Source organism: Dipodomys merriami, unplaced genomic scaffold, assembly GCF_024711535.1.
Source record: "Dipodomys merriami isolate MVZ:Mamm:240054 unplaced genomic scaffold, mDipMer1.0.p SCAF_477, whole genome shotgun sequence".
Lineage (NCBI taxonomy): Eukaryota > Metazoa > Chordata > Mammalia > Rodentia > Heteromyidae > Dipodomys > Dipodomys merriami.
In genome coordinates, this window is record NW_027206043.1 from 453,494 (window position 1) to 481,339 (window position 27,846).

Genomic DNA, 27,846 nt, shown 5'->3' on the forward strand with positions numbered 1-27,846 from the left:
TCCGGCTTCGCCGGCCGGGCGCCGCTTTGCAGGGTGGTGATTCCTCTTGGTGCCCCGCAGCCCCCACACAGGACACGGCCCCTTCTTCCTTAGCTACCATGTCCTGAGAGGCCTGCCGCCGGGTCTGGGGTCCAGGTCTCCCCCACTTCCGAAAGACTCATGGAGAACATGAAGTCTGTCCTACACTCAGGACAGGGCTAGGTCCTGAGATTTAGTGGGAAGAATGGGGACCCTGCCATCGGGGAGCGTTATCTGATGGAAAGAATAGAACATTACCAACAAAAGGGGCTGGGAAGGTGGCTCAGTGGTAGAGCGCTTGCCTCGCATGCATGAGGCCCTGGGTTCCATTCCTCAGCACCACATATGCAGAAAATGCAGAAAAAGCTGGAAGTGTGGCTCAAGTGTGGAACTGTGGCCCAAGTGATAGAGCGCTAGCCTTGAGCTGAAAAGCTGAGGGACAGCGCCCAGACCCCACGACTGATAAAAGTAAAAATAATTACCAACAAAGTCAAGTGTCCTTGAGGATCTCATCAGGATTATCAATGACAAGAATGGGAATGGGTGGAGGGATTGGTGCATTGGAGGGACAGGTGACTGGAAAGTTTACAAGGAAGGGACATTTGAACCAAGGCAGATGATTGAGAAAGACTCTATACAAAGATCTAGGAAGAGGGGCTGGGAATGTGGCTTAGTGGTAGAATGGTTGCCTAGCATGAATGAAACCCTGGGTTTGATTCCTCAGTACCACATACACAGAAAAAGCTAGAAGCAGTGCTGTGGCTCAAGTGGTAGAGCGCCAGCCTTGAGCAAAAGAAGCTCAGGGACAGTGACCAGGCCCTGAGTTCAAGCCCCAGGACTGGCAGAAGAAGAAAAAAAGATCTAGGGGAGGGGGGAGGCTGGAAAGGGATGTGAAGGGTAAACAAAGGAGGAGGCTGCAATGCTTGGTAAGAAATGTACGCATTATCCTGCCCATGTAATTGTAACTCCTCTGTACAGTATGTTCACAAATAAAATTAAATTAAAAAAAAAAAGAAAAAAAGATCTAGAAAGACATCAATTTCCCCCACAGGAGACAGAACCACCCATGCAAAGGCCCCAAGGTGGATATGTACCTCCTTTATTTGGAATCAGAACCTCTTGACATCCTCACCTAGATCTGAGTTGCCTGATAAGGACTGAGGTGGTTCAAATGGTGAAGCACCTGCCTTAGCAAGCATGAGGCACTGAGCCCAAACCCCAGTACTGAACCTCCAGCTAACCCTGCCCCTTCCAGTACTGTCCCTCCAGCTAACCCTGCCCCTTCTGCCTTCCAGGAAATGGCTCCACCCTCAGCTAAAAAATCTGTAGTTGACTCCATGCTAGTGAGGCTCAGGATTAATCTCCAGCACTGTGTGTGTGTGTGTGTGTGTGTGTGTGTGTGTGTGTGTGTGTGTGTGTGTGTGTGTGTGTGTGTGTGTGTGTGTGTGTGTGTGTGTGTGTGTGTGTGTGTGTGTGTGTGTGTGTGTGTGTGTGTGTGTGTGTGTGTGTGTGTGTGTGTGGAAGGGACAGGTTCATCATGGGCTTGCTATCCTTGAAGGAAGGGACAGGTTCATCATGGGCTTGCTATCCTTGAATGTTTTCCCTTAAGGCTAGCTCTCTACCACTTGAGCCACAGCACCACTTCCAGTTTTCTGAGTGGTTCATTGAACCGAAATCTGCTAGGACAGGTGTGAGCCACAGGCGCCTGGCTCGGCGTGTTTCTTTTTCCTTTTGCTGGTCTGGGGATGGAACCCAGGACCTGACCCAAAGACCCCAGCCCCAGGAAGATAGATTTTATTCAAGGACTTAAAAGCAGAATCTAGTCTCCTGGGGGGTGAGAGAGTGTGTACTGCCACAGGGAGAGGAGAGGCAGGCCAGGTCCCCGGCCCAGGCTGGGGGGCGGGAGGGGGGGCTAGAGGGGGGGGCCAGCAGCAGGGTGTGCACGGTCAACAGGGGACCCAGCAGGTTAATGCGAGGCCTGGGTGTTCTTGCTTCTTCAGCCAAGTTGTTCAACCCCCAGGGGACCCAGGGGACACGTGACACCAGGGCAGCCACTGGGCCTCCTAGGGCAGGGAGCCCCTCTGCTGTGGCAGCTGGTGACATTTCACTGGGCTCTGGCTTCAAAGTCTCCGTGGGGGTTGGAGAGGCCAGGCTGTGGGGGAGGGGGCCGGAGCGAGCAGGGTGGCCGCGGCCTGGGAGGAGCGGGCAGCCAGGCGTCTTCAGGAGTCCTCGGCAGAGGGAGGTTCGAGGTGAGCCCGGCTGGTCACCCTGGGCCCCCACAGGAGGCAGGGCCGCGGCTCTGGCTTGCTCACAGCCTCCTCCCACCCCCAACCCCCCAGATGTCCAGCAAGGTGGCAATCGGCAGTGACATTGGACAGGCCCGCCGGGCGGTGGAGCAGCTGCGGATGGAGGCGGGCATCGACCGCGTGAAGGTGAGGGCAGGGTGGGGGGAGGGGAGGAGGGCGAGGGGGCACAGCTTGGGGATGGGGGGCGGCCTGGCTGACCAGACAGATGGGTCTGCAGGTGTCCAAAGCAGCTCGCGACCTGCTGCAGTTCTGCACGGAGCAGGCCAAAAGTGACCCCTTCCTGGTGGGCATCCCGGCTGCCACCAACCCCTTCAAGGAGAAGAAGCCCTGTGCCATTCTCTGAGCCCCACTCCCTGGCAACGGGGGACCCTCCAATAAACATCACGTGATTGCTCCTTGCGGCTCACCTGGACTGGGCGGGCAGAGGGGGGTAAGGGGGGGACAGGGCCACTGTGGGCACAAGGGATCTGACCCCCCACCCCCTTCCCTCCCAACCCTGGCCAGTTCCCAGGCAGGGCAGCCGCACGCACACACGCACAGGCCTCACCCCTCCCCTGCACCCTCTCCCTCCCCACACACACCTGGGGGGCACAGGGCAGCAGCTGCTGCTCACCGTCCCTCCGCTGGGTTCCCCAGGGCACACTCCAGGGCCCCCATCCCAGGCCGGGGCGGGGGAGAGGAAGCCACACGCCACCAGTCTGTACACTCCACAGGTTTATTCCTCCTCACTGTCACCAGAGAGGAGTTTCCAAACACTAACAGAACCAGGGCCCCGGCCGGGCACGGTAGCACCCACCTGGCATCCCAGCGGCCAGGAGCCACAAGCGGGAGGCAGCCTGGCTACACAGTGAGACCCTTTCCACAAAACGACATCCAAGGTGCAGGGTGGGCGGCAGGTGCCTGAGGTGGCCAGGTGGGGCCAGCACGGGACGCACCGAGCCAGGCCCAGGACCCCGTGCCCAGGCCTGTGGGGCAGGGCAGAGCAGCACCAGTGGGGGAGGTCCCCGGGAAGAGGCCAGGCTTGCCTGGGCGGGCAGTGCACACCAACAGCCGCGGCGGCGTCCTGCTCAGGCCTGCAGCCTCCAGACCTCCAGCGAGGAGCCCTCCGAGGCGGCCACCACCACGTTGCCCTCAGCACAAATCTGGATGGGGTGGGGGTGGGGATCCGGGAGTCAGGGGGGGCCTGGAGGCAGGGGGCTGGGGGGGGGGCTGGGGGCGGGGCTTACCCCATTCAGGACTCTGTGGTGGCTGCGGGTGCAGATGGTCCAGGGCGGGTCCGTGGGCACGTGGACCTGGGAGGGGCAGAGGTCAGAGGTGAACAGGTGGGGGTCTCTGGGCGATGGGGTCGGGGTGGGGTGCTGTCCTCACCCGGATGGTCTTGTCGATGGACGTGGTGTACAAGGCTCCCAGAGAGTGTTTGATCCCTGTGATGTGCGACCTATGGCCCACGTTGAAGGACTGTGGGGGAGGGGGGGGTCAGTGGACAGGCAAGTCACCCCCAAGCCACCCCGCCCCCGGGGGCACAGGCAAGGGCTGGGGTCCTGGCACCCGGACACGCTGGAAGCAGCCATGGCGGTTGGCGAAGACTTGCAGCTGGCCCAGGTTGTCGCCGGCCCAGAGCTGGGGCTGCTGGTAGGACATGCAGAGCAGGTAGGAGTCCATCTGTGCACAGGAGGCAGACACACGGCTTGGAGCGGCCTGGCCTGCAGCCCGGGTCCCTCCGGGTCCCCGGGAACGGGGCGGAGGGGAGGGAGGGGAAGTCCCACCTGCAGCCGCTGCTGCACACGGTTGGCCCGCCGGTCGAACACCACCAGCGTGCGGTCCTCGCTGCTGGAGATGATGTGCCTGTCGTCGGCCAGCAGCGCCAGGACGGCGCCCGAGTGCAGCCGCCAGTTCTGCAGCAGGGCTGGGCCAGCTGGGGGGGCAGGCGTGGAGGGCGCCATCAGAGGCCCCCATCCTACCCGGCCAGAACCTCCCAGCCGCTCAACCCTACATCCTGTAGCTCCCCCCCTCCTCTCCCCCTCCCCCTCCCCCAGCTAGATCCACAGTCCCGCGCCTCCCCACCGCTGCTTCTTCCTGCCTTCTCACTACAGGGGTGCGCACCTCATCCACCCTGACCCCAGCTCCAGCTCCAGCGTGCCCTTTCTTTCTTGTTTTTATTTTTATTTTTTTTCTCTTTTTCCGGTACCAGGCTTTGAACTCGTGGCCTTGCACACATTAGGCAGGTACTCTGCCACTAGAGCCATGACTCAGCAGACGTTCGGTGGCAGAGAATAGGAATACATGGATAAACCACACAAGGCAGGTGTGGTGGTTTGCCTGCCTGTAAACCCAGCTCCTGGGGAGGCTAGAGCTGGAGGACTTCTGTCAGAGGCTGGCCCGGGGAAATCATGAGACCTTATCTGAAAAGTAACTAAGACGGAGGGGCTGGAGGTGTGACTGAAGTGGCAGAGGTCTCGAGTTCAAACCCCAGTGTCATCCAAAAGGGAAGGGAAGGGAAGGGAAGGGAAGGGGAAGGGAAGGGAAGGAGGGAAGGAAGGAAGGAAGGAAGGAGGGAAGGAAGGAAGGAAGGAAGGAAGGAAGGAAGGAAGGAAGGAAGGAAGGAAGGACGGACGGAAGGCAGGCAGGCAGGGAGGCAGGCAGGCAGGGAGGCAGGCAGGCAGGGAAGGCCGGCAGGGAGGGAGGGAGGGAGGGAAGGGAACGTGCAGGAGCTGGGGGGAACCGGCGGCCTCTGGCACACTATGCCCACGTGCCCGGCCAGCCCATGACCGAGATTTTATAATAGGAATAACTGGGGCTCCAGGGTGCTTGGCGTCATACGGCTGGCAAGTGGGGGTCAGGATCCCCCAGTGGGCCGAGTGGCCCTGCGCGCACATGGCACGGTGGGGGGTGGAGCACTGGCTGGGCGGCCAGTCAGGGGCCACGGTGTCCCGCACCCACCTCGGGGGTCGTAGAGGGCCACCTTCCGGTCATAGGTCCCGGCCACCAAGATGTCAGGGCGGTAGTCAAGGCACAGCACGGCTGCCTTGCCCCTGGGGACACACAGACCACACGCTGAGGCAGAGGCCACACAGGGCCCTCCACCCCACTCCCCTGCCCACGCCCCTCACACTTTATCTCTCCAAACTGCTGCCCTTCAGCCGCCATGTCCCATAGCTTCACCGTGCTGTCCCAGGAGCCAGAGCACACGTGGTGGTCCTGTGCCGCCAGCGACCACACCCAGCCCTGTGGGACAGGGCACCGCGTCACGCCAGCCCCCGCGCCCATGGGTCGAGCAGGCAATCTGAGGCTCAGACAGGTAAACAGACTCACCCTAAGCCACACAGCTTTTCTTCCCCAACACAAAATCTGACAGGTGCCAGTGACCGTCCCACCCCACAAGAGACACAAACAATGGAGGGCCAAGTCTCTGAGACGGGGTTCAGGCCTGCGGGTCTGTCTACTTCAGAACCAGTAACACTGGTTTTTACTTTAAGGATGGAGCCTTGTGTAGTCATGGTAAGTGCTCTGCCACTGATCACACTCAGAAGTCAAGGAAAAATACCATGATAGAATTCTCAGACAAGCCAGATGTTAGTGGCTCACACCTGTCATCCTAGCAATTCAGGAGGCAGAGATCTGAGGAGCCAGCCTGGGTAGGAACGTCCAATGATCCACCAAAAAACCAGAAGTGGCACTATGGCTCAAAGTGGCAGAGTGCTAGCCTTGAGCACAAAAGGTGAGGGCCAGCACCCAGGCCCTGAGTTCAAGCTCCAAGGCAGACCAAAACAACAAAAAAATAAAGAATTTTCACGCAATTCTTTTTTTTTTTTTTGGGGGGGGGTTCAGTCGTGGGGCCTGAACTCTGGGCCTGGGCGCTGTCCCTCAGCTCTTCAGCTCAAGGCTAACGCTCTACCACTTGAGCCACAGCGCCACTTCCGGCTTTTTTCTTTTTGCTTATGTAGTGCTGAGGAATCGAACCCAGGGCCTCAGGCATGCAAGGCAAGCGCTCTACCACTGAGCCACCTTCCCAGCCCTTTCAGGCAATTCTTGATTTTAGTTTTGGTTTGATTTTTGGTGGTGTGTGTGTGTGTATTTGCGTGTGCGCGTGCGCATGTGTGCATGTGCTGGTCCTGGGGTTTGAACTCAAGAGCCACAGCTGTTCCTGACCTTTGTGTTCAAGGCTGGAGCTTAACCACTTGAGACATAGCTCCACTTCCAACTGGTAACTGGAGATAAGAGCCTCACAGACTTTCTTGCCCTGTCTGCCTTTGAACCTTGATCCTCAAATCTCAGCCTTCTGAGTAGCTAGGTATACAGGTATGAGCTATTGATGCTGGAATCAGGAATCCTTAATAGCATGCCGTTGTAGATTGAAGTTAGCAGCAGCAGCAAGGAACCTGAAACGGCTTCCGTTTCATGAACTCTGCTGTCGCCTGCGCATTGCACATTTTTGTCTCTGTTCAATTCTGTCATGTGCACCGAGTGCAAGTGAGGGAAATCTTCCACACTGTAACAATTTCACTCTACCACATAGAAAATCTCATTAATCTCAGTTACCAGGGAGGCCGAGGCAAAAAGATCATGAGACTAAGTAAGACCATCCCAGACAAAGTGAGGGAAACACTATCTCAAAACAAAAGGGCTGCCAGGCGCTGGTGGCTCACATCTGAAATCCCAGCTACTCAGAAGGCTGAGATCTGAGGATTGCAGTTCAAAGCCAGCCTGGGCAGGAAACTCCGTGAGACTCTTCTATCTCCAATAAACCACTAGAAAACCGAAAGTGGCGCTGTGGCTCAAGCAGTAGAGCGCTCACCTTGAGCTGAAGAGTGCATGGACAGTGCCCAAGCCCAGAGTTCAAGCCCCACGACTGACCAAACAAAACAAAAAAACAAGAAAAGGGGCTGGGCTGGGGGTATAGCTCAGGGGCAGGGCGCGTGCCTAGCATGCAGGAAGCCATGGGTTCCATCCCCAGAAAGGCCCCCTTCCCCTCCAAAAACAAGGGCCCTTGGGCTGGGAAGGTGGCTCAGTGGTAGAGTGGTAGACTGACTCATTTCTCCCCAAATCCTCCACGGATGGTACTGTAACAGAGAGCTCATTTCATAAATGACGAAACTGGGGCACAGAGAGGTTGAGTCACCCACCCAAGGTTACACAACCAGGATGTAGCAGATTGGGATTTGGACCCCAAACGCCAGTGGCCCTGGACCATCTTAATGAGTGGTGGAGGCGCTGCCTGGCATAGACAGCTGTGAGCAATCTAGCCATTTAGTCCCCAAAGACAGCCTTGCAAGAGGGACTCTTTTTTTTTTGTTTTTTGTGGTCAGGCATGGGGTTGAACTCAGGGCTTGGGCGCTGTCCCTGAGCTTATTTGCTCAAGGCTAGCACTCTACCACTTTAGGTCTCACAGACTGTCCTGCTTTGACCAGCTTTAAACAGATCTGAGCCTCTTGAGTAGCCAAGATTACAAGTGTGAGCCACCAGTGCCTAGCTTTTTTTCTTCTTTCTTTCTTTTTGCTTGTTTTTGGGACACAACCTGGCCATGCAATTCAGGATGGCCCGGAACTCCCAAACCAATGTCTCCACAAGTGCTAGGATTACGGGTGAGAATCACCATGCCTGGCCCCGCTCAGCCTATTGACATCTACTGTGCCAAAGCCTGAAAGTTGAGTGTTCACATTAACGCATGACCCATCTCCAATCAGCCTCATCCTAACCAGGGCCCAGTGCAGTCACACAAAGTCCCACCAGCTACTGCTGAGCAGGAATGGAATCTGGCCAGCCTGGCACCTTCCCACCCCACATCTCTCCCCCTCCCCTCTCCCCCATCCACACCTGGTGGGCACTCACCTTGTGTGTGCTGTTCTTCTCTGTGCCCAAGGACTTGACCAGGACCCGGCTAGGCTCCTCCCCTAGCCGCCGCAGGTCCCACAGGTTGACATTGCGATCTCGAGAGCCAGACAAACAGAGCGTCCCACCCTGGGAGGGGAGCAAAGAGACATGGAGCTGGGGCCGCCCTGGCCCATCTCCGCCTGTCCTTCCCCACGAGCTCGCCTCACCTGGAGCAGCAGCACTGAGTCAATGGATGCAATGTGCCCATCAGCCAGGCAGAAGTACTCAGCCCGACGCCCATCCTCCGCCCAGCAGGCCAGGTGGTGCTCCAGTTCAATGCAGGCTGTTGGCCAGTCGAAGTCCTCCTCTGTAGGGCACCATCACAGGGTCCCCTTTGGGCACCAGCTGGCTGAGCCCACCCCTGGCTGCCAGACTTGGTGCAAGCACCACCTAGATTCTTCCAGGTAGACCCAGGTTCTGGCCTTTGAGATAATCATTCACCCACCTCCTCGGCTGGTTGTGCTCACCTCCCAGCTGTTTCCAAACACTGGGTCTCAAGCCCACCTTTCCAGCCTTCATTCCCCCAACCCAAGCCAGGCAGATGGTAGTTTCAGGAAGCCAAGGAGGTTCAACCTCAGGCCTTCAATCATCAGGCTGGGGTCTCACGATTCAGCCTCCTAGTGGGGTACCGTGGCTCAGAACTATAATCCTAGCTACGCTGTATGTATGGGGAGGGCACAGGGGTGTCTACACAGGTGTGTGTGTGTGTGTGTGTGTGATATTTCTGGTGCTTGAACTCAGGACCTGAGCCCTGTCCCTGAGCTTTTTTTTTTTTTTTTTTTTTGCTCAAGGAACTCCACTTCTGGCTTTTTTGGTGGTTAGAGATAAGAATCTCAAGGGCTGGGGGCTGGGAAGGTGGCTCAGTGGTAGAGTGCTTGCCCTGCATGCATAAGGCCCTGGGTTCGATTCGCTCTGAGTTCAAGCCCCAGGACTGCCCCCCCCCAAAAAAAATTCTCAATGACTTTGCTGACTGGGCTGGCTTTGAACTGCAATCCTCAGATGTCAGCTTCCTCAGTAGCTAGGATTATAGGCATGCACTATTAGTGCCCAGCTTTCTAGATACTTTAGAGGTAGAGACAGAAGGATCTTGAGTTACAGGCCTGACAGGACAGTTAATGATACCCTGTCTCAAAACCGAAATAAAAAGCTAGGCAGCAGAACCTTATGCCTGTTATCCTAACTACTCAGGAGGCTGTCATTGGTTAATCGGAGGTAAGAGTCTCCTGGCCCTTCTTTCTGGGCTGCCTTTGAATCCTTATCCTCAGATCTCAGCGTCCTGAGTAGCTGGGATTACAGGCATTAATCACCAGCACCTGGCTTATGTATCCAACTCATTAAAAGAAAGTCTGACCAAATTGTCCATAGCGACATCTTCATACACCTTGACATAGGAGACCACCACCCATCCCTTCCCCTTCCCCCTCCCACCCCTACTTCAGATTAGAGGAATCCCCTCTGCCTCCATTAGGGGAATCAATAAGCCTATGTGTGCTCATGTTCCATCAAGGGCCTGGAGTACAAATATCAGAACCAACATCTCCAAATCAACTACATCAATCCAGGTCTCTCCTCCTTCCTATGCCATCTTCCCCCACCCCTCTTGTGGAGCAGTAAACTCAGAAGCAGAATAAGTAAGTGATCATCAGCCCTAAACCCTAAGCTAGGGGAAGGGATGCCACCCTCGGGCCCTTCTTGAGTCAATGCCTACCGAGGTAAAGGGTTTAGGTAGCTATACCCAAAGCCTGAGGATTCTTGAGCTTATTCTGAGCCCCATGAACAGCCCAAGACATCAAGTCTCAGTGTTTTCCTGCAACAGGCGTCAAGGCCTTGGTATCAGCAGAGAATCCTGGTCAGGAACCCTAACTGGTGAGACCTCAAGATCCAAATGTCTGCTTCATGATTCACTAAGAAGCGAGCATCACCAGAGCCTCCAAGTCTCAGCCTCCATGCCCCGGCTGCAAAAGCCACGAAGCCTGCTTTTCGTGGGTGCCTATGGCTCCCTAGGTACCTCTCCCCACCCTATCCTCCAAGCCTGACCGGGACGGGCGTCCTCGGGTCTCCGGAGCGCGCACCTTCCACTACTGGGTAGGGCGCGCGCACGCGGCGCCGCGCGCGCAGCCTCCAGGTGACATGGTCACACACCAGGTCGCGCAGCGCGTGACACACGCGCGACAGGACGTGCAGCACGAGGCGCGCGTCCAGGTAGGCGCAGATCTCGAGTAACAGCTCCGGAGGGAGGCTCAGCAGGCCCGGCCTTCCCACCGGAGGGAACTTGGCCGCGGCCCGGGGCTCCACGGCGCCCGCGGCCGCGGCGGGCCTGGACAGCAGCGAGGCGCACGGGGGCGCGGCCCTGGGCTGCAGGGGGCTGAGCACGCGGGCCACGTAGGCTTCGGCCTGCGCGTCCGGATCGGGCTCCGGGTCCGGCTCCGGGTCCGAATCGTCGTCCCAGGCTCGAGGAAAATCGCCAGGCTCTGGGGAAAGTTCCATGGCGACCGGGCGGGCACGGCCAGCCCGCCCTCTGAGCCGCCGGCCCCGCGTCCCGTCTCCTAGGCAGCGAGAGGTTACTTCCGGAGATGCCCTTCCGGCGCCACCTGATGACGTCGAAGCGGGCCGGGGCGTCAGTGACGGCGCCGGGCTGCTTTAATCCAACTGCGTCCCGCGTGGCGCCCGCGTCTGTATCACCGGCATGGGGAGGCCGACGACGATTTTCTTGCTGGCTTTCTTTCTTTGCCGGCCCTGGGGCTTGAACTCAGGGCCCGGGCACTTGTTTTGCTCAAAGCTAGCACTCTCCCAGCTGAGCCACAGCACCATTTCCAGAAGCCCCATTATAAAAGACACCCAGAAGCTGCTTCCCTTGGCTGGCCTCGAACCTACCGTCCTTCGGCCAGCGTCCGCAGCAGCTGGGATTAGAGCAATGCTCCACCGCACCCGATTTAACCAGCAGCTGCGCGCGCGCGTGTGAGTGCGCGCCGGGCCAGTGCTGTGCGAGGCACTACTCTGCCACCCTTCAACACTGTTGGATCATTTGGAGTCTCAAGGTCTATTCTATCACGGCTGGCAATGACCCTCAATCACCGGATCGCTGGCTTCTCCGGCGAGTTTTGGTTGGTGTCGGGACTGGGTTTGAACTCAGGGTCTTAACACATAAGGCTGGGACTTTACCACGTGAACCACAGCTCCGCTTTAGGGTCTTCAGGTGCTTGATTGGACATAAACCTTTTTAAAATGTTCCAGGGGCTGGGAAGGTGGCTCAGTGGTAGAGTGCTCGCCTAGCATGCGTGAAGCCCTGGTTCGATTCTTCAGTACCACATACACAAAAAGCCGGGAGAGTGCTAGCCTTAAGCAAAAAGCTCAGGGACAGTGCCCAGGCCCTGAAAAGTCATGAAGATAGCCACAGGCTTCACAAAGCTTCCAACTGAGCACAATCTCCCCCTCCACACTGGCTTTCTAGTTTTCACAAGCAAGAAAACGGACTTTAGGGGCTGTGTTGCATGGCTCTAGTGGAAGCCCTGGGTTCAATCCCCAGTACAGGAGGCTGGGAGGTAGAAAACACAGGGTTGGGGTCTCAAAAACTAATACTTCCACCGGGCGCTGGTGGTTCACACCTGGAATCCTAGCTACTCAGGAGGCTTGAGCTCTGAGGATCGAGGTTCAAAGCCAGCTTGGGCAGGAAAGTCCATGAGAATCTTATCTCCAATAAAAACCACTCAGAAAACCAGAAATGGCGCAGTGGCTCAAGTGGTAGAGCGCTCACCTTGAGCTGAAGAGCTGAGGGACAAGACAACATTCAGGCCCAGAGTGCAAGCCCCATGACCGACAAAAAAAAGAAAAGGGGCTGAGAAGGTGGCTCAGTGGTAGAGCACTTGCCTTGCATGGTCAAGGCCCTGGGTTTGATTCCTCAGCACCACATAAGAAAAAGGCCGGAAGTGGCGCTGTAGTTCAAGTGGTAGAGCGTTAGCAAGCCTTGAGCTGAAGAGCTGAGGGACAGCACCCAGGCCCAGAGTTCAGGCCTCACAACCGGACCCCCCCCCCCAAAAAAAAAAAAGAAAGAAAATAAGAAAATAAGCATAATACTTCCTTAGCTCAATTTTATTTCCAGATCTGTGCATACTCACCCTACTTACTTTCATTTAGTGATATAGTTTTTCAACTCAGGGCCTGGGCAGTCCCTAAAATTATTTGCTCAGGGATAACACTCTACCACTGGAGCCACAATTCTACTTCTGGATTTTTGGAGAAGAGTTTCATGGACTTTTACACCTGGGCTGGCTACAAACGATGATCCTCAGATATCAACTTTCTGAGTCGTTAGAATTTCAGGTATGAGCCACCCGCTCAGCTTTGTTTTATTTTTGAGACAGGATTCCCCCTCTAACTCAAGCTTGCCCTAAACTCACCATCCTCTTCCCTCAGCCCCTCCAATGGTGGGATTCCAGGGATATACCACAGATCCCTCTGAGAGTCCCAGGCCCAATTCTACACCTCTCAACCAGCCAAGCAAAGAACACAGGAAACTGGAGACCAAAAGTGTCACAAGAAACTCATCTTTACTCAACAAAGTTCTACACAAGTGGAATCTCACGCCACCTTGGCGCCAATCTCCAGCACAGCACTGTAACAAATGGACTGACCTGGGAGCCCTCAGGGAAAAGAAGGGAAGAAGGGACTCGGGAAACAGGGAATGAAGGCAGACCAAGGCCAGTCTGTGTCCCCAGCCCTGGGCAGGAAAGGTTAAGGAGCTGAAACCTTGTGCAAAAACCAACCAAAAATAAATTAAAAAATTAAATAGTTTTCTTGAAAGAAAAAGGAAAACTAGAACAATCAGGCTCCCTATTCCTGAAGGTGGCGCTTGGCACCCCTCACCTTGGGAGGAAAGGGGGTTAGACCAATCCCATCAGCCAACCCACCTGCACACCCCAAAACCCAACAGAGGATGCTTCAAAGAACTAGCAGAAAGCTAAATGGTATTTTAAAAAACGGTTTTTTCTTTTCTTTTTTTACAAATGGCTTCCAGAGACCTGCTCGAGTTTTGGGAGAGAGGACAGGGGACACCTAGCTGGGCTATGGAATGTGCTCTAAGTGCCCCCTTGGAATCGAGGCAGGGTCTGACTCTGCCTCACAGAAGACAAGAGCCAGGCTGGGATGGGGTGTCGGGCGTTGGAGGGGTGAGTGGAGCAGGCCTTGGGCTGAAAGACTCCAGTCAAGCCCCCCACCAAATACAAGGGGTCCCCCTAGAAAGTGGAAAGCAGGGAAGAAAAACAAAAAGGGTAACAAATCTTAAAGGAGCTACAGGGCTCAATTTTCCTAGCAACTCAAATAACCAGACCCACTTCCCTTGGGGTGGGGCGGATGACACCCTTCCACCAAGACCTATGTCCTAGGACATCTGCCTCAGTGTTGGTGGCATCCTTAGGGGCTGTGATGAGCACGGAGTCTCAGAGGGGGCAAAGTGGAGATGGGGACATTCACCTTTTCCCTCCTGGAAGCCTGAGCTCAGCTTCTTTCTTGCCTTCAGCCCAGACCCTAGAGGTGGACTCCCAGGAGCGGAGAGCAAGGCCGCCCTTAAAGATGCTGCCCCAGAGCCTGGGGGGCGGGCGGCGGGGACAGAGCTGTCCCGAGCTCTCTTTGGGGGGGGGGAGGGAAAACTCCCAGCCCCGCACTGCCCAGGGTCAGTGAGCACAAGCCAGGGGGCCGGGGTGGTCTCGGGGGCCCCTGCCTGCGGCGGGGATGGTCCCTATGTGGCTGGCTGGAGAGGATAAAGATGGGGGCACATGATCTGAGTCTGCCCCAAGGCTGGCAGGAAGTATGCGGAGCAGGTCCAAAGCGTGCACGTGCTAACGGGCGGCCGCAGGTAGCCGTCCTCCTCCCTCCCGCCCCGGGGTCTCGGCCGAGGCCCCCCCAACCCCCCCAAGCCCTCCCCAGTCACCGGCGATCCCGGCCAAACAGCGAAAGCTTCTTATACTCTAGGTGCAGATTACACGGAAGGCCGAACGGCTTAACTCGGGTTCACTACGTCTACTGTCTCCATGCAGTCGGGGAAACGGGGCGGCGCGCCCACCCGCGCGCGGCCGCACGTGGACGTGAGTGTGCGCGTCTCTACAAGGACACCCCCCTCCCCGCCTGCGCCCCCGCGCCGCCTCCCGCGGGGTTCCTCCCTCCCACGGGGCTGGCCCGGGTGGGCGGCCTGAGACGACCCCCATGAGAGCCGGGGCCTCCTGCCCGCCGGACCTCCCACCCCCCTCCCTGTTTGTAGGACTAGCGCGGCGGCCCCACCCATCTGCCCGTGTGCCGGCCAGGCCGGCCCGTGGGACAGGTGGACGGACGCACGGACGCACGGACGGGGAAGGCTTCTGGGTTTGGATCCCGCGCACGCCTCCCTACCCCCCCTCGACCAGGGCACCGCGACTTCCGGACACAGCGCGCTCCCAGCAATCCCTTCGACGATGACGCAGACAGAAACCTGGGGGGCGGGAGGGGAGTCAGGCCCGCGACCCTTCCCCCGGCCCCCCGGCCCCCCGGCCCCCCGGCCCTGCCCGCACCTGGCAGTCTCCACGCTCGCCTAGACCCCGTAGAAGGCCGCCAGTCTCTCCTTGAGCAGCGGCGGGAACTGCTCCGAAAACTGCTGCCAGTTCTCCTCCCCGACCTGGTCTTTGAAGCCGTGGAGGATCTGCGGGGGGGGGGGGGGGGTGACCTCTGACCCCGCGGCCGCAGGGGCGCCGCCTCGCCCCCCCCCCCCTGCCCCCCGAGCCTCACCTTATAAAACATGTCCCGAAGATCATCCTTCGGGCTCACCCAAGAGGCTACAGCGTCGCAGAAGAAAATAAAGTCCTGAAACGTGACGCATGGCGGGTGAGGGGGCGCCGCGCCGGCGCCCACCCCGCCCTCGGAGCCCAGGCGCCCGACCTGCACCACGCCCCCCGGGTTGACGCCGATCATCATGCAGATGCCGCGGAACGCAGAGTCCTTCTCCTCATTGTCCCGGATGTTCCGCAAGGACGTGCACCTGCGGGCGGGGAGCGGGTCAGTGGGTGGGCCTGGAGCTGTGTGTGCAGGGGGGGGCGGGAGGGGGACAGGGGGTACCCGGCAGGGGAGGGCAGAGCCCAGAGGGCAAGGGCAGGGCTGCCTGTCCGCCCACCCCAGCACCCCGCCCCGGTCCCAGCAGGCCCCGCACACCCACCAAGGCCGGATGAACTGCTGGAGCATAGGAGCCACCTCCTGCGGGCACACGTAGCCCAGGCGGCCAATGGTGATGGCTGGAATGGCAGAGGGACTCGTCAGGCGACCTGCAACCCCGAGTGGCCCCGGGACGGTAGGTGGCAAGGCCTCTGGCACGAGGCACCGAGCCCCGCCCCATGGACCCCAGGGAACAGCTCTTGCGGGCCAGCCCAGGGCCCGGAGCTTGGCCCAGCCTGCTTCCCTTCCCCAGCCTCCCCCACCTGGTGTCTCCCCAGGTCTCCTCCCAAGGGGGGCATCTCCCCTAGGGCTCCTTCCACAACTCCCTGCCAGGAGTCTGCAGACTTGTTTTTTTTCCCCCAGGGCCCAGGAAGAGGGCACGAAAGGACAGCCCAGATCTGGTGCCCACCTGTGTTTTCCAGCAGTGTCTTGGGTGTATTGGGCCTGTTAATGATCTCCACCAGATTGTTGAGGACCATCTGCACATAGGGTTGCATCTCTGCCCCTAAGGGACCAGTCAAAATCAGAGCCCCGCTAGGCCTCCCCAAGCTCCTGGGTCCGTCAGGAGTGAGGCCACCCTCATGTGATTCCTGTTCCACTCAGAGGACACACAGGAATTTCCCCACACTCCCCAGCCCAAAACCCAGGGCTAACTTAAGAGACAGAAGTCACCCAACCAATCCCATTAGGCCGTTCAGCAAACTACATCAACTGGTCCACTCCTCTCCTGCCTCTTTGGAGAAGCTAATCACAAAAAGGCCTTTCACCAGGGCGCCGGTGGCTCACGCCTGTCATCCTAGCTACTCAGGAGGCTGAGATCTGAGGATTGCTGTTCAAAGCCAGCCCAGGCAGGAAAGTCAGTGAGACTTTTATCTCCAATAAGCCACTAGAAAAAAACCGGAAGTGGCGCTGTGGCTCAAGTGGTAGAGTGCACTCGCCTTGAGCTGAAGAGCTGAGGGACAGTGCCCAAGCCCAGAGTTCAAGCCCCACGCCGGACAAAAAGACCCCCCCCCCCAAAAAAAAAGTCTTTCAGTTATTTGACTCCCAATGTAAAACACTCATTCTCTGGCCAATCAGCTGACTTCCCTGAGATCTGTCAGTCACAGCAAGACTCCGCCCCAAATTATGAACCGACCAATGGGGAAGGCCTAGGCAACTGGCCAGGGACTCACCCATTTGCATGCAGATCTCACCGATGGCCCAGGTGGCATTGTTACAGACGGAAATGAACTCGGGGTTCAGGTTGGTGCCCAGGATGGGCATGAACTCGGCTGCTCAGGAGAGAAACGGTGCTAAGCAGGAAGGTTAGGCACCTGGAGCTCCAGGGCAAGGCTGGGCGGGACCCCATCAGACAGTACGAATACATCCCAGTTAGGTCATGGTCATCCCAGGGCATGTATCCATCACGAGAGGCCAGGGCGAGGCTCGGGTTCAGTGTGGTCGAGGTAGGTGGCTTACCAATACAGGGCTTGACATGGATGAAGCAGGCTTTGGTGAGATCTCCCAGGAGAGCAAACGAACTCTGCCGCACCTCAGGCATCGAGTCCTGGCACAAGAGGGAAATCCCGAAAACAGTACTTGACATTTTCTGATAGACCTGAGGTCTGAATCCAGGGCCACACACTTGCTTATTTATTAGCCTGGCAGTCTATACTTGAGTGATATGACTTCTAGAGGACGGTGGGTCCTATTTGAAGCACCCTTGTGGTTTGTGTGTGGTCACGAGTATGTATGTATGCATGTGCACACAAACTGTGGGTGCCAGTAGTGGGGCTTGAACTCAGGGCCTGGGTGCTGTCCCTGAGCCTCTTTTGTGTTCAAGGCTAGTGTTCTACCACTTAAGCCTCAGCACCATTTCTGAGTAGTTTATTGGAAATAAATAAGAGTTTCATGGACTTTCCTGCCCAAGCTGCCTTTGAACTACAATCCTATCCTCAGATCTCAGCCTCCTGAATAGCTAGGATGACAGGCGTGAGCCACCGGTACCTAGCAGCCATGGTGTGCAGCCTGCGTGGAACACCCACGCACCTGCATACACTGGAAGAGCAGAGTCATGATGTTACTCCGGGCCACTAGCTGCTCCACGTGGCCGCCCAGGCCCTCAGCCAGGCCGCTGAGCAGATCCAGTGCCACGATCATGAAATCCTTGTCGGGGGCCTCGTACTGCTCAGGGTGCTGGGTATACATCTGTATACAGAATGGATGGGGAGGTCAGCGGAGCGGGGGAGGAAGTGGGCAGAGAGGGGAGCCAGGGGTGCTCACCATGGCCTGGGCCAGTGTCTTCTGCACCAGGGTGACGCAGCGCTGGTACACGGGCTCGCAGTAGGGCAGGAAGCCACTCTGCAGGGCAGTGGCGACGGAGGACAGGCACTGGGGAGAAGGGCAGGAAAGGTGAGCCTAGGGAGAGATGGGGGCGGGCCCCCCAGGGGCGGGGCTCTGCGGCCGCTCACTTCCAGCAGGGGAAAGAGGTCCTTGTCCTCATCCTTCAGCTCGTTCCACTTCTGGATGAGCGGTGGCATCAGTTTCTGGATGTATTCCTGGAGAGGAAGAAGTCAGGCTCCATAGTAAGGGGCGTTGATTGGCTTGGCCCATTCCCTGAAGGGTGGGAGGGTGGGGTCCGGGACCCTTGTTGGGGGGGGTTGCTCACCACACAGCCATATCTGCAGGCTTTTGTCCTTCTCCTCCATGGGTACCCGGCACACCCCCAGGCCTGGGCACACCCCTGGCACAGCACTCACCAGGCTGTCTGGCCTAGACTGCAGCCGGGGCTGGGGGGGCTGGGGTGCTGGGGGCGCGGGGGGTGTTGGGGGCTCTGGTGCCCAGCACCCTGTCCCCAGCGTGGGGCGGAGGCAGAGGGGGCTGCGGGAGGGCCTCACCGGCTGGTTGAGGTGATGGCCCACGGAGTCAGCCAATGTGCCGATGGCGTCGTAGAGGATGAGCAGATTCTTATGCTGGTATTTGCCGAAGGCGAAGACGAGGGTGTCCAGGATGTAGCTGAGGTAGGGCACCAGCTCCGTGCACGCCTCCTCCTCCAGGGTGGCGAAGGCACTGGAAGGAGGGAGAACGCAGGGAGGGCTCAGCGGACCCGCGCGCGTGGCTCTGGGCCATGGGGAGCGAAGAGGCCCCACGCGGGATCAGCCAGTACGAATACGACAGAAATCAGTGCCACATCAGCAGTCACAGCAGTCATCCCTTCCCGAGGGGCAGGACAATGGGGGGTGGGGGGATATGCCATAGGTCAGGGGTCAGGGGTCACCTGCAGGCTGCCTCCTGCACCCTCTTGTTGCCATCCAGGATGCGTTTGAGTAGCTCTGTCATCAGAGGCTTGAGGTGCATGTCCGGAGGCTGGCTGACCACCCAGTGGGCATAGCGGCTCAGTGTCCAGCACGCGATGGAGCGGACCAGGGCCTTCTTGTCCGACAGGCACCGGATGAGGTGTGGGATCAGCTCGGGCAGGTAGGGCACCATGCCTTGCATACAGCCTTAAAAGCCACCGAGAGGGGACACGAGGTGTCAGGTGGACTGGGTACTGGAGCTACAGTACCCGCACCCTTCTGGGAACGCAAAGACCACCTCCTGGCAGATGAGAAATTGAGGTTCAATCACTGGCCCAGAGACACTCACTCAGAGCCCAGGAAAGGAAAGGCAGGTGGTACTACCTTATCTGTTTATTCATTAGTTCAGAATCTTCACTGCATAATGAACTGGGCTTCACAGGAGAGCCCCTGGCCCAGCTAGAGGGGAATATTCTCATCCTTTTCCTTTATTCTTTACTCTCTTAGCCATTTTCACATTCTGTGCCTGGGTGCTGTTCCTGATCATTTTTTGTGAGCACTCTACCACTTCTTGCATTTTTGGGAGATAACTGGCACTAAGAGTCTCCCAGATTTCCCTGTTCAGGCTGGCTTTGAACTGCAATCCTCAGATCTCAGCTCCTGAGTAGCACCATATTTACTTTGTATTTTGGGCCGTCCTGAAATTGAACCTGGAGTCTTCGGTGTGCTCCGAAGCAATTCACCCAGACCTCCCTACCGTCCTAGCTGTCTTGGCCGCCCCTGGCCAGGGGGCGCTGAGTCCCTGGCAGGGGTTGGGGTCCCTTACACGGGAGACCCAGGACTCACCCTCGGCGATGGCACCCAGCACCAGGATGCCGGACTCCTTGACCACCCATTCGGGATGGAATAGGAGGCCCTTGAGCAGGGGGAGGAGGTGCGGGAGCAGTTCCTCCCGGAAAACATTGGCCAGGACGTCCAACGCAGCCGCAGAGCACTTCCCTGGATGGAGACGGGGGGGGGGGGGGGGGGGGGGGGGAGGGGGGGGGGACAGTCTCAGGGCAGGGAAGATCTTCACAATCTGCTCCCAGCCAACCTGGCTTCCCCACGGCCGCCCCCACCCCGGGAGGGGGGCTGGGCACCATGGCGGCCCCAGGGCTGGCCACGCACTCAGATTCCAGTCGGACAACGCATCGTCATCATCGTCATCCTCCGCATCTTCGGAGCCGTCGGGCCGCTCGGCTTCGTGGGGCAGCGTCACCGTGCGGGACTTGTGGAAGCGTGGCTTGATGTCCTGCTCGCTGTCGGGGACGGCCTCGTCCTCTTCCACGTCGCCCTGGCAGGGTGGGCAGACAAGACGGCTCGGCACCAGGCGGTTCCCAGGGCCAGCCGTGCCCAGCACCCCCACCCCCACACACTCACCTTGAGCAAAATGATATCGATTTCCGAGTACTTCATCCCATTTACAAGAGTGGGGATCAACCTATGGGGAGAGAAGATGACTATTCATTGGGGGATGACTATACAATGGGAGGGGGGGAGAAAAAGAAGAAGGCTGGGCAGCAGCACCAGGCAAGGGCAGATTGTGCTGGGCACTGGTGTCAGGGCCCACATCTCCCCAGGGAGGGGGCAGTTACCCCAGCCTAGTTTCAAGCGTCAGGATTAGGGACACACCACTCTTTGTACCACAGGAAAGAAGTTCTTGGCCTAGGCCTGGCTACTGGAAAACTCTCAGAGCCCTGCACACACGGCAACTTCAGAACAGGATCAGGTTCCCTAGCACCACGTGTAGAAAGCACAAACATGCAAACTCTTATTTTTTAGTTTGTTTATTTTTGGTTGGTCCTGGAGCTTGAACTCTGGGCCTGGGGGCTGTCTGTCCCTGAGATCTTCAACTCAAGGCAAGTGGCACTTAAGCCACAGTGCCACTTCCGGTTTTCTAGTGGTTCTTTGGAGGTAAGAGTCTCATGGACTTTCCTGCCCAAGCTGGCTTCAAACCACAATCTCAGATCTCGGCCTCCTGAGTAGCTAAGATGACAGGCGTGAGCCACCAGTGCCCAGCTTCTGGGCCCTTGCATGGGGCAGAGAAGTGCCGGACAAATAGGCAGGGCGGCTTCATTGCAAAGCTAGAGTTCAATTCCCAGAGAGCCTCCTGTGCCTGCTTCAACATGGTTCCCTCGTCACTTTTCCAGAAGCCTCCTTCCCTCTGGCCCCACTCACCATTTTCCACAATGGTTCAGAAAAGCTAAGGGATTCCAATAGGTTAAGGGTCAGCTGTGAGGAGCTTGGTTAGACAGTAGTTGAAGCCAAGGCCTGGAGGCTCACGGCTGTAATCCTAGCTACTAAGGTGACAAGAGATCTGAGGATCGAAGTTCAAAGCCAGCCTGGGCAGGAAAGTCCATGAGACTCTTTATTTCCAATTAGCCAACAAAAGGCTGGAATTGGAGCTAAAGCTCAACTAGTAGAGCACTAGCCTTCAGTGAAAAACTCAGGGACAGTGTCTAGGTGCCCTGAGTTTAAGCCCCAGGACACAGGCAGGCACACACACAAGATAGCAACTGTAAGAGACAAGTCTTTACTTTGGCTTTCCTACACTGGAAGGATACCAGGGCCTAGCATTACCCAGGAAGAGCATACCTGAGAACAAAGCCCAGTGCTGGAGATACAGAGCTAAAGCTAAGACACATGTGTTTTTTATATCCTTTGGGCACCTGGATCTAGTTGTGCCTGAAGCCATGGTTGGTCTCTCACTTCTTTTTTTTTGTTTTGTTTTGTTAGGTGGTGGGGCCTCAACTCTGGGCCTGGGCGCTGTCCCTCAGCTCTTCAGCTAAAGGCTAGCACTCTACCACTTGAGCCACAGCACCACTTCTGGTTTTCTGGTGGTTTACTGGAGATAAGAGTCTCCACAGACTTTCCTGCCCAGGCTGGCTATGAACCATGATCCTCAGATCTCAGCCTCCTGAGTGGCTGGGATGCCAGGCGTGAGCCACTGACATCTGGCTCACTTCTAACAGTCAGTTACCAATTTTTTTTAAAAGTCGGTTAAAGCTTCTTGCAAAGTCGCCTGACACTGTGGTTTTCTGCAAGCTCAAGGGGTGACCAGAAAAGGAAAGGCGCAGGCATGGGGTGGGGTGGGGTGGGTCAGGACGCCACTCACTGGACCAGATGGGAGGCCAGAACTTCCTTGCAGATGGGTTGCTCGGCCAGCGTCAGCCAGAACTCACAGGCCTCCAGGGCCACATTCTCGTCATGGTCCTGGGTCCGCTGGAGCATGTACTGGGGCAGGGGAGGTGGAGAGGGAGAGGCTGAGTCCAGGTGGGCTTCAGGAGGTTCCCACGCCTCGGCCAGCCCCTCCTGCCCTTGGCTGTGACCTTGACCATGCACACCTGGATGATGCTGTGCATGTGGGGGATGAGCCGGTCAATGCGCACTTCTAGAAGCATCACCAGGGCACGGCATACATTCTTCCGCACCTCGGGGTCGTCATCCACAGCCAGGGCGAATAGGTGCTGTGGGGATGGCCAGGGTAAGCTACTTAAGAAGGGCGGGTTGGGGGAGCCCTCTTCCTGCCCGCCTCGGCCAGATGGCATACCTCGATGAAGGTGTCAATGTTATCCATCAGCGCCTGGGCTCGGTCCATGATGAACTGGTTCACACAGGCGATGGCATGGGACCTGGTGAGGAGTGGAAATGGGGCTCAGCCCCCCTCCCCCGCCAATCCTGTCCTCCAGCTCGGAGCCCCTGGGTTGTCTTGGGGAAGCCACACCCACCGGATCTTGGGGCTGCAGTGCTTAAAGAACTGCAGGAACTTGGGGATCATGATGTTGAGCGGCCTGTTGAGCGCATCGCTGTCCAGGAGTTCGGAGGAGTCTTCACAGATCTTCTGCAGGGCTCCGAAGGCTCCCTGGGTGGATCGGAGCAGACAGATGTGGGGGGCAGGGGGTGAGGCCTTCTCTGGGCCCGGGCCCCTGCTAGGGTGGGGCCACAGCTTGTTGCCTACCTCACAAGTGTTGTAATCCTCCGAGTTGAGCAGGTTGCATAACTGGGGCAGCAGCTCAGGCCACATCTGCAGCTCACCCTTGGAAGCGATGGTGGTTATAAGAATACCTGGGCAGCCGGGGAGAGGAGGCTGCCTCAGGCTGGGCAAGGGCCTGCCTGCCCCTCCATGCTCCCCACTCCTCCCCAAGATGACCCCACCCAGCCCCCTTGCTGCTGCTGATGTTGTTTTTCCTGTCTTCCTCTGGCTAGGACCTCAGCTGGGCAAGGTAAGAACTTGGCTGCTGGGCACGCTCTAGCCCTGATAGGGCAGGGGACAGGGGAACTGGTGGTGGTGGGGGGGACCCCACAGGGATGACACACTCGCTGACTCAGCACACATCCTCTGGGCCCCACAAGCCAGCCAGTTCTGTCCAGGCCCTGGGATATAGTCCAGCCCCAAACACCAAACCCTGTTCTAGGAGAAGAGAAGAACAGGGTGGTCATAGGCTGAGGGCTGAGTAACTGGGTGGACAAAGAAGCCCTCAACAGCTGATACCCTCACATGAAAGGCCTGAGAGAAGAGAAACAGACCAGGGACTTTGGAGAAAGAGCATCTCAGCCAGAGGGATGGACCAGTGTCAAGGCCCTGGGGTTGAACAGGCTCTCACAGAGGGGAAGAGAAGCGGGGGGTGAAGGGAAGGCACAGCAGGAGGTGAGAGCAGGGAGATGGCAGGACAACTTGCGTAAGGCTTTGTGGCTACAGGTAGGACTTTACAGACTAGTGAAACTCCCGAGGCATTGTGAGCTGTTAATCCCACTCACCACCACAAGATGGCAGTGTTTCCTACCGGTAGGGGTGGTCACATTACCCACCCTCCCCTGCTTTTCACCCTTCTATGGAAAGAGCGCCAGCCTCCTCCCTATGATCCCAGCACTCAGGAGAGGCTGAGGCAGGAGGATCAAGAGTTTGAGGTCGGCCTGAGTTATATGGCAAAGAAAGCTACCACCCTCCTAAGATTCACCTGGAGGCTTCTATGAAAGCGTCCTCCAGGGAACGGTTCGATAGTGCTTCCTAGAAAAACGGATACATCCTCTCATAGACTTCAAATGGATTCTAGAGAGCTTCTTAATGCTAAGTAATGACAAGAAAAAGTCTTCCCATGTTCAAAACAAGTTGCTGCTTCTGAGTAGTTTTGAACCTGTGGCTGTAGAAGCTGAGGACATGTGTCAGCAGAGGCTGCCACCTAGAATGAGCTCTAAAACCTTCCATGGCCTCAAGCAGGAAGCTACGAAATCAGCACATTTGTCAGGCCCAAGCATCCAGCACAAACACTATTTCTATTTATTATTATTATTTTTTTTTTTTGTGCCAGTCCTGGGACTTGAATGCAGGTCCTTGGCACTGTCCCTTAGCTTTTTTTTTTTTAAGGCTTGAGTTTAAAAAAAGGGGGTGGGGGGGCTGGGAAGGTGGCTCAGTGGTAGAGCGCTTGCCTTGCATGCCTGAGGCCCTGGGTTCGATTCCCCAGCACCACATAAGCAAAAAGAAAAAAGCCGGAAGTGGCGCTGTGGCTCAAGTGGTAGAGCGCTAGCCTTGAGCTGAAGAGCTGAGGGACAGCGCCCAGGCCCAGAGTTCAAGCCCCACTACCGGACCCAAAAAAAAAGGGGGGGGGCGGAGGAGGGGGAAGCTATATACAGCTCCACTTCTGACTCTGGCAATTAATTAATCATAGCCGGGTGCCAATGGCTCACTCTTCTAGCTACTTAGGAGGCTGAGATCTGAGGATCACCATTCAAAGTCAGCCTGAGTAGGAAAGTCTGTGAGACTCTCATCTCCAGTTAACCAGCAAAAAGCTGGAAGTGGAGTTGTATGGCTCAAATGATAGAAGGCCAGAATTGTGGGGGGGAAAGCTAAGGGACAGCGCGTAGGCCCTGAGTTCAAGCCCCAGGACCAGAAACAAACAAACAAGACCCTGAACTGGCAGCTGACCGGCTGCCTAAGCCAGGACAAAGCTGAAGAACCAACCCCCACTGCCCTTCTCACCGATGGTAGCCCGGATGAGGGAAGAGGCATCGCCGATGTTGTTGAGACACTCCTGCTTGATGAAGTCAGCCACAGGTGGTGGAAAGCTCTGGTAATGTGCTTTCACGTTGTTTTTGAGGATGAGCCCACTGAGAGACCGGGTTGGCTCATCTGGGGGAGAGAGGACCAAGGTTCAGGGGTCCATCACGAAGAGAGGCGGGGCAGGGTCAGAGCCAGGGACTGGCAGGCATACCTTCTGATTTGAGCCTCGTCAGGACAAAGATTAGGTAGTTGTTGAAGTCGGGGAATTGGTTGAGTTGCTTGAGTTTCTGCCAGGCTGTTAAGGGACTTGGGAGACAAAAGCTTTCCACGCAGGATGTCCTGTCTCATAGCTGCCACTGGTGACCAGTGAAATCTGGCAGCAGTGTAATCTAGAATCCCACTGACCAAGCCCTCTGCCCAAGTCCCCCTCATAGATCGGGAAAGGTTTCCCACATGGATCACAGTGGAATGCTAAGGGACCCGACAGCGCCTTCTAAGACGGCAGCTGCTACTCCCTGGGCTAGCACACTACTGCTGGAGCTACAGCTCCACTTCTGGGTTTGGTATTGTTTTTTTGGATGACAAGTCTCACAGACTTTCCTGTCCTGGCTGGTTCTGAACTGCAATATTCAGATCTCAGCCTCCTAAGTAGGAATATAGGCATGAGCCACTGGTGCCCGACTTCAAACAAGTTTAATTTAAAGCCTAAACAAAACCCAAGACCAACTCAAAGTGCACCCCACTTCCCTGGGGGGGGGGTGCATCTTCCCAAGTCTGACAGGACAGAGTAGAATGCACCTCTGAGTGGGAGGGACCACCAGCCCTGGCACTAGTGTTTCCTAGCTGCTGCCTTTATTAAATTGGTTGGTCTTTGTCTCTCTGAGTCTTCAGGCTCCCATCTGTTAAATGGGCAGAACAACAGCTCCCCACTGGGTAAGTTAAGTAGCAAGTACTTTTTGAGTACTAGGAGTTCCCATGGTTTCTCCTAACAATGGCTGCAACAGCTCTGGGAACTGGACCCAGGGATTCAAAGTCTCCAGACCATGCTGGTTTGTTGTGGGGTTTTTTGTTTGTTTGTTCTGCTTTGTTTTTGGTGTTGGTCCTTGGGCTTGAACTCAGGGCCTGGGCGCTGCCCCTGAGCTGCTTTTGCTCTACCAACTTGAGCTACACCTCCATTTCCGGCTTTTGTGCAGGTTAACTGGAGATTAAGAGTCTCCCAGACTTTGCTGTCTGTCCAGGCTGCTTTGGAACCACAATCCCCAGATCCTGAGTAACTAGGAATGCAGGGTGTGAGCCACACCAGCCCCAGGCTTCGTGCTGTTCCTTTCCCACAAAGGGGGTTTGGGTCAGGAAATGAGCCCTGCTGGCTTCCCCCAGGTCCGGGAAGGAAGGAAGGATACATCCTGCACGATGCGCTGCGTGGCTGTGTTGGGCGACTGCGAGTCTTTGAGCAGCTGCAGGACCTGCTGCAGGCCTTGTTCGTCTGGCTGCCAGTCCATTGCGCAAGGGGAGCTGCGGGGGCCGGGGCCGGGGTCAGCGCTACACCTCCGGGGCTCCGTGTGAGACTCGGGTTGAGCCCCGAGGGAGCGGTGGCCGCAGGACGGCGGGAGCGGCCGGGCGGAGGCCGTGGATCCACGCCCGCCCGGGTGCGGGGTCCCCGCCGGCTGCGCCAGCCCGGGCCGCGCAGTGGCGGGCTTGGGAGCGCCGGGGGGGGGGGGGGGGGTTCGGAAGTGGGCCACGGCGGCGGCGCGGCCCGGCGGATCCTCATCGGAACCAACGTGGAGCCCTCTTCCCAAGGCGGTCCATGCCGTCGCCGCCCTCGACCGCCGGCCCTAAGGTTTGCACCTCCCTCGCAGCCCCAGGCCGAGCGAGCGCCCCGGCCCCCTCGTGCAGGCGAAGTCCGGGGAGATTCCCCTTCTCCGAAGCCGGCCTCTCAGACTCCGCCAGACCCCAGCTGCCCCCGATCGGAGCCTGGTCCCTGCGCGTCCCCGGGTGCACGGTCCCCGGGCACGATCCCCATCCCCGCCGCCTCCCCTAAACCTGCCCTTCAGGCCCCGCGGATGCCAGATGCCGTCCTCCCGGCTTAGCTAGGCGCGGAGCAGCGGCTCCCCAGAACAGGACTGGGAGCAAACGCCACAGAGGTCTCCGCGGCCTCCGAAGGAGAAATCAGCCCAACCCGGGACAGAGCCCCCCACCCCACCCCAGCCCACCCCCAGGACTGGTCCCCACCGCCCGTCCCCATCAGGACGGACCAAGCCTCTCCCGCTCCCACCCTCCGCCCGCCCCACTCGGCAGTAACTCGGGAGGAGGGGTCGAATCGGTGCGTCTCCCCCCAACCCGACTTCCGCCAAGCCCCCCACCTCCTGGAGCCGGAAATCCCCTCCCTCACATTCCAGAAGCTTTTCCTAATTAGCCCCGGCCCAACCCCACCCCCCCCACCCCAAGCTGGGACATCAGACCCAGCAAAGCCCTCCAGGCGGAAGCCCGACGCCCCTCGCCACCAGGGCCCGAGAAGCTCCCCTCTCAACTTGCATGCGGCTTCCCCCACTCGGATGCAACCAAGCCCCGCCGAACACAGGCCCCGCGCACACGCCGATCGTCGCGACATCCCCCAGTCGGTCCCCGGCCCCGCCGTCACCGTACCCCCGCCAGCCCGACCGCAGCCGCCCCGCCGGCCCGGCGCCCGCGCCCCCGCCCGCCCCGCGCCCCCTAGCCTCGCGGATCGGGCCCAACGGGGTTCCCGGCCTTTCCCGGTCGGGCGCGGCCCCGACGCTAGGGCCGCGCACGGCGCAGGCCCAAAGCCCGGCGGGGGTCGACGCAAGCCGGAGCGAGCGAGTCCGGATCCTGGGTGAGGCCCACTTACCAGGCCCTGAGCGGCGGCGGCGGCGGCGCCTGGCGCGGCGGCTTCTCCTGAGACTCGCACGGAAGGAGGGAACCGGAGAGAAGGAATTAAATAAAAAAAAAAAGGGGGGGGAACGCCGCCGAAAATGAACCGCCGCGGCCCCCGTAGTCCTTTCAAATTGACCCAGTTGGGCCAATCAGAAAGTGCAACCGTGACGCGCGACCTGACATTAGCCCCGGGCAAGCCGAGTCACGTGATGGAGGAGCGGCCGCCCCTCTAGCCAGCGGGTCCTCCCAGCGTCTCGTTTCCCCAGTATCCCACAAC

General features: G+C 57.9%; 3 protein-coding genes and 2 non-coding genes across 6 annotated transcripts; 1 reads left to right on the forward strand and 4 right to left on the reverse strand.

Annotated features, from left to right (window-relative positions):
* Positions 1-2,357: 2,357 nt before the first annotated feature.
* LOC138808824 (putative guanine nucleotide-binding protein G(I)/G(S)/G(O) subunit gamma-14) lies at positions 2,358-2,667 on the forward strand. The gene is made up of 2 exons (XM_069995032.1): positions 2,358-2,450; positions 2,542-2,667. The coding sequence occupies exons 1-2, from the start codon at positions 2,358-2,360 to the stop codon at positions 2,665-2,667; spliced, it is 219 nt and encodes a 72-aa protein (XP_069851133.1).
* Positions 2,668-3,030: 363 nt separating this feature from the next.
* On the reverse strand, positions 3,031-10,780 carry LOC138808779 (F-box/WD repeat-containing protein 9-like). Its single transcript, XM_069994971.1, has 10 exons — positions 10,268-10,780; positions 8,363-8,502; positions 8,154-8,282; positions 5,437-5,549; positions 5,265-5,356; positions 4,091-4,239; positions 3,873-3,986; positions 3,693-3,782; positions 3,551-3,616; positions 3,031-3,466 (listed from the first exon to the last, which is right to left on the reverse strand). Exons 1-10 carry the CDS (start codon positions 10,680-10,682, stop codon positions 3,392-3,394), a joined length of 1,383 nt encoding a protein of 460 aa, XP_069851072.1. The 5' UTR covers positions 10,683-10,780; the 3' UTR covers positions 3,031-3,391.
* Positions 10,781-12,723: 1,943 nt separating this feature from the next.
* LOC138808778 (transportin-2) lies at positions 12,724-27,706 on the reverse strand. Of its 2 annotated transcripts, XM_069994968.1 has the most exons (25): positions 27,544-27,706; positions 26,081-26,192; positions 24,892-24,967; positions 24,660-24,809; positions 22,641-22,747; positions 22,411-22,544; positions 22,233-22,314; positions 22,027-22,149; positions 21,798-21,916; positions 20,063-20,123; positions 19,811-19,976; positions 19,490-19,642; positions 18,625-18,850; positions 18,245-18,416; positions 17,819-17,905; positions 17,631-17,738; positions 17,397-17,555; positions 16,827-16,914; positions 16,541-16,639; positions 15,778-15,873; positions 15,373-15,478; positions 15,099-15,198; positions 14,949-15,023; positions 14,735-14,862; positions 12,724-14,655 (listed from the first exon to the last, which is right to left on the reverse strand). In XM_069994968.1, the coding sequence occupies exons 2-24, from the start codon at positions 26,177-26,179 to the stop codon at positions 14,755-14,757; spliced, it is 2,694 nt and encodes an 897-aa protein (XP_069851069.1). In that variant the 5' UTR covers positions 26,180-26,192; positions 27,544-27,706; the 3' UTR covers positions 12,724-14,655; positions 14,735-14,754. The 2 variants fall into 2 exon arrangements, with proteins under 2 accessions (XP_069851069.1, XP_069851070.1); XM_069994969.1 differs by lacking the exons at positions 24,892-24,967; positions 26,081-26,192; positions 27,544-27,706 and having other exon boundaries at positions 22,641-22,718; positions 24,660-24,784.
* Positions 16,709-16,783, reverse strand: LOC138808829 (small nucleolar RNA ZL2). The gene has a single exon (XR_011366627.1). It is a non-coding gene; the product is annotated as a small nucleolar RNA ZL2 (small nucleolar RNA).
* LOC138808828 (small nucleolar RNA SNORD41) lies at positions 18,498-18,567 on the reverse strand. Its single transcript, XR_011366626.1, has one exon. It is a non-coding gene; the product is annotated as a small nucleolar RNA SNORD41 (small nucleolar RNA).
* Positions 27,707-27,846: the final 140 nt, after the last annotated feature.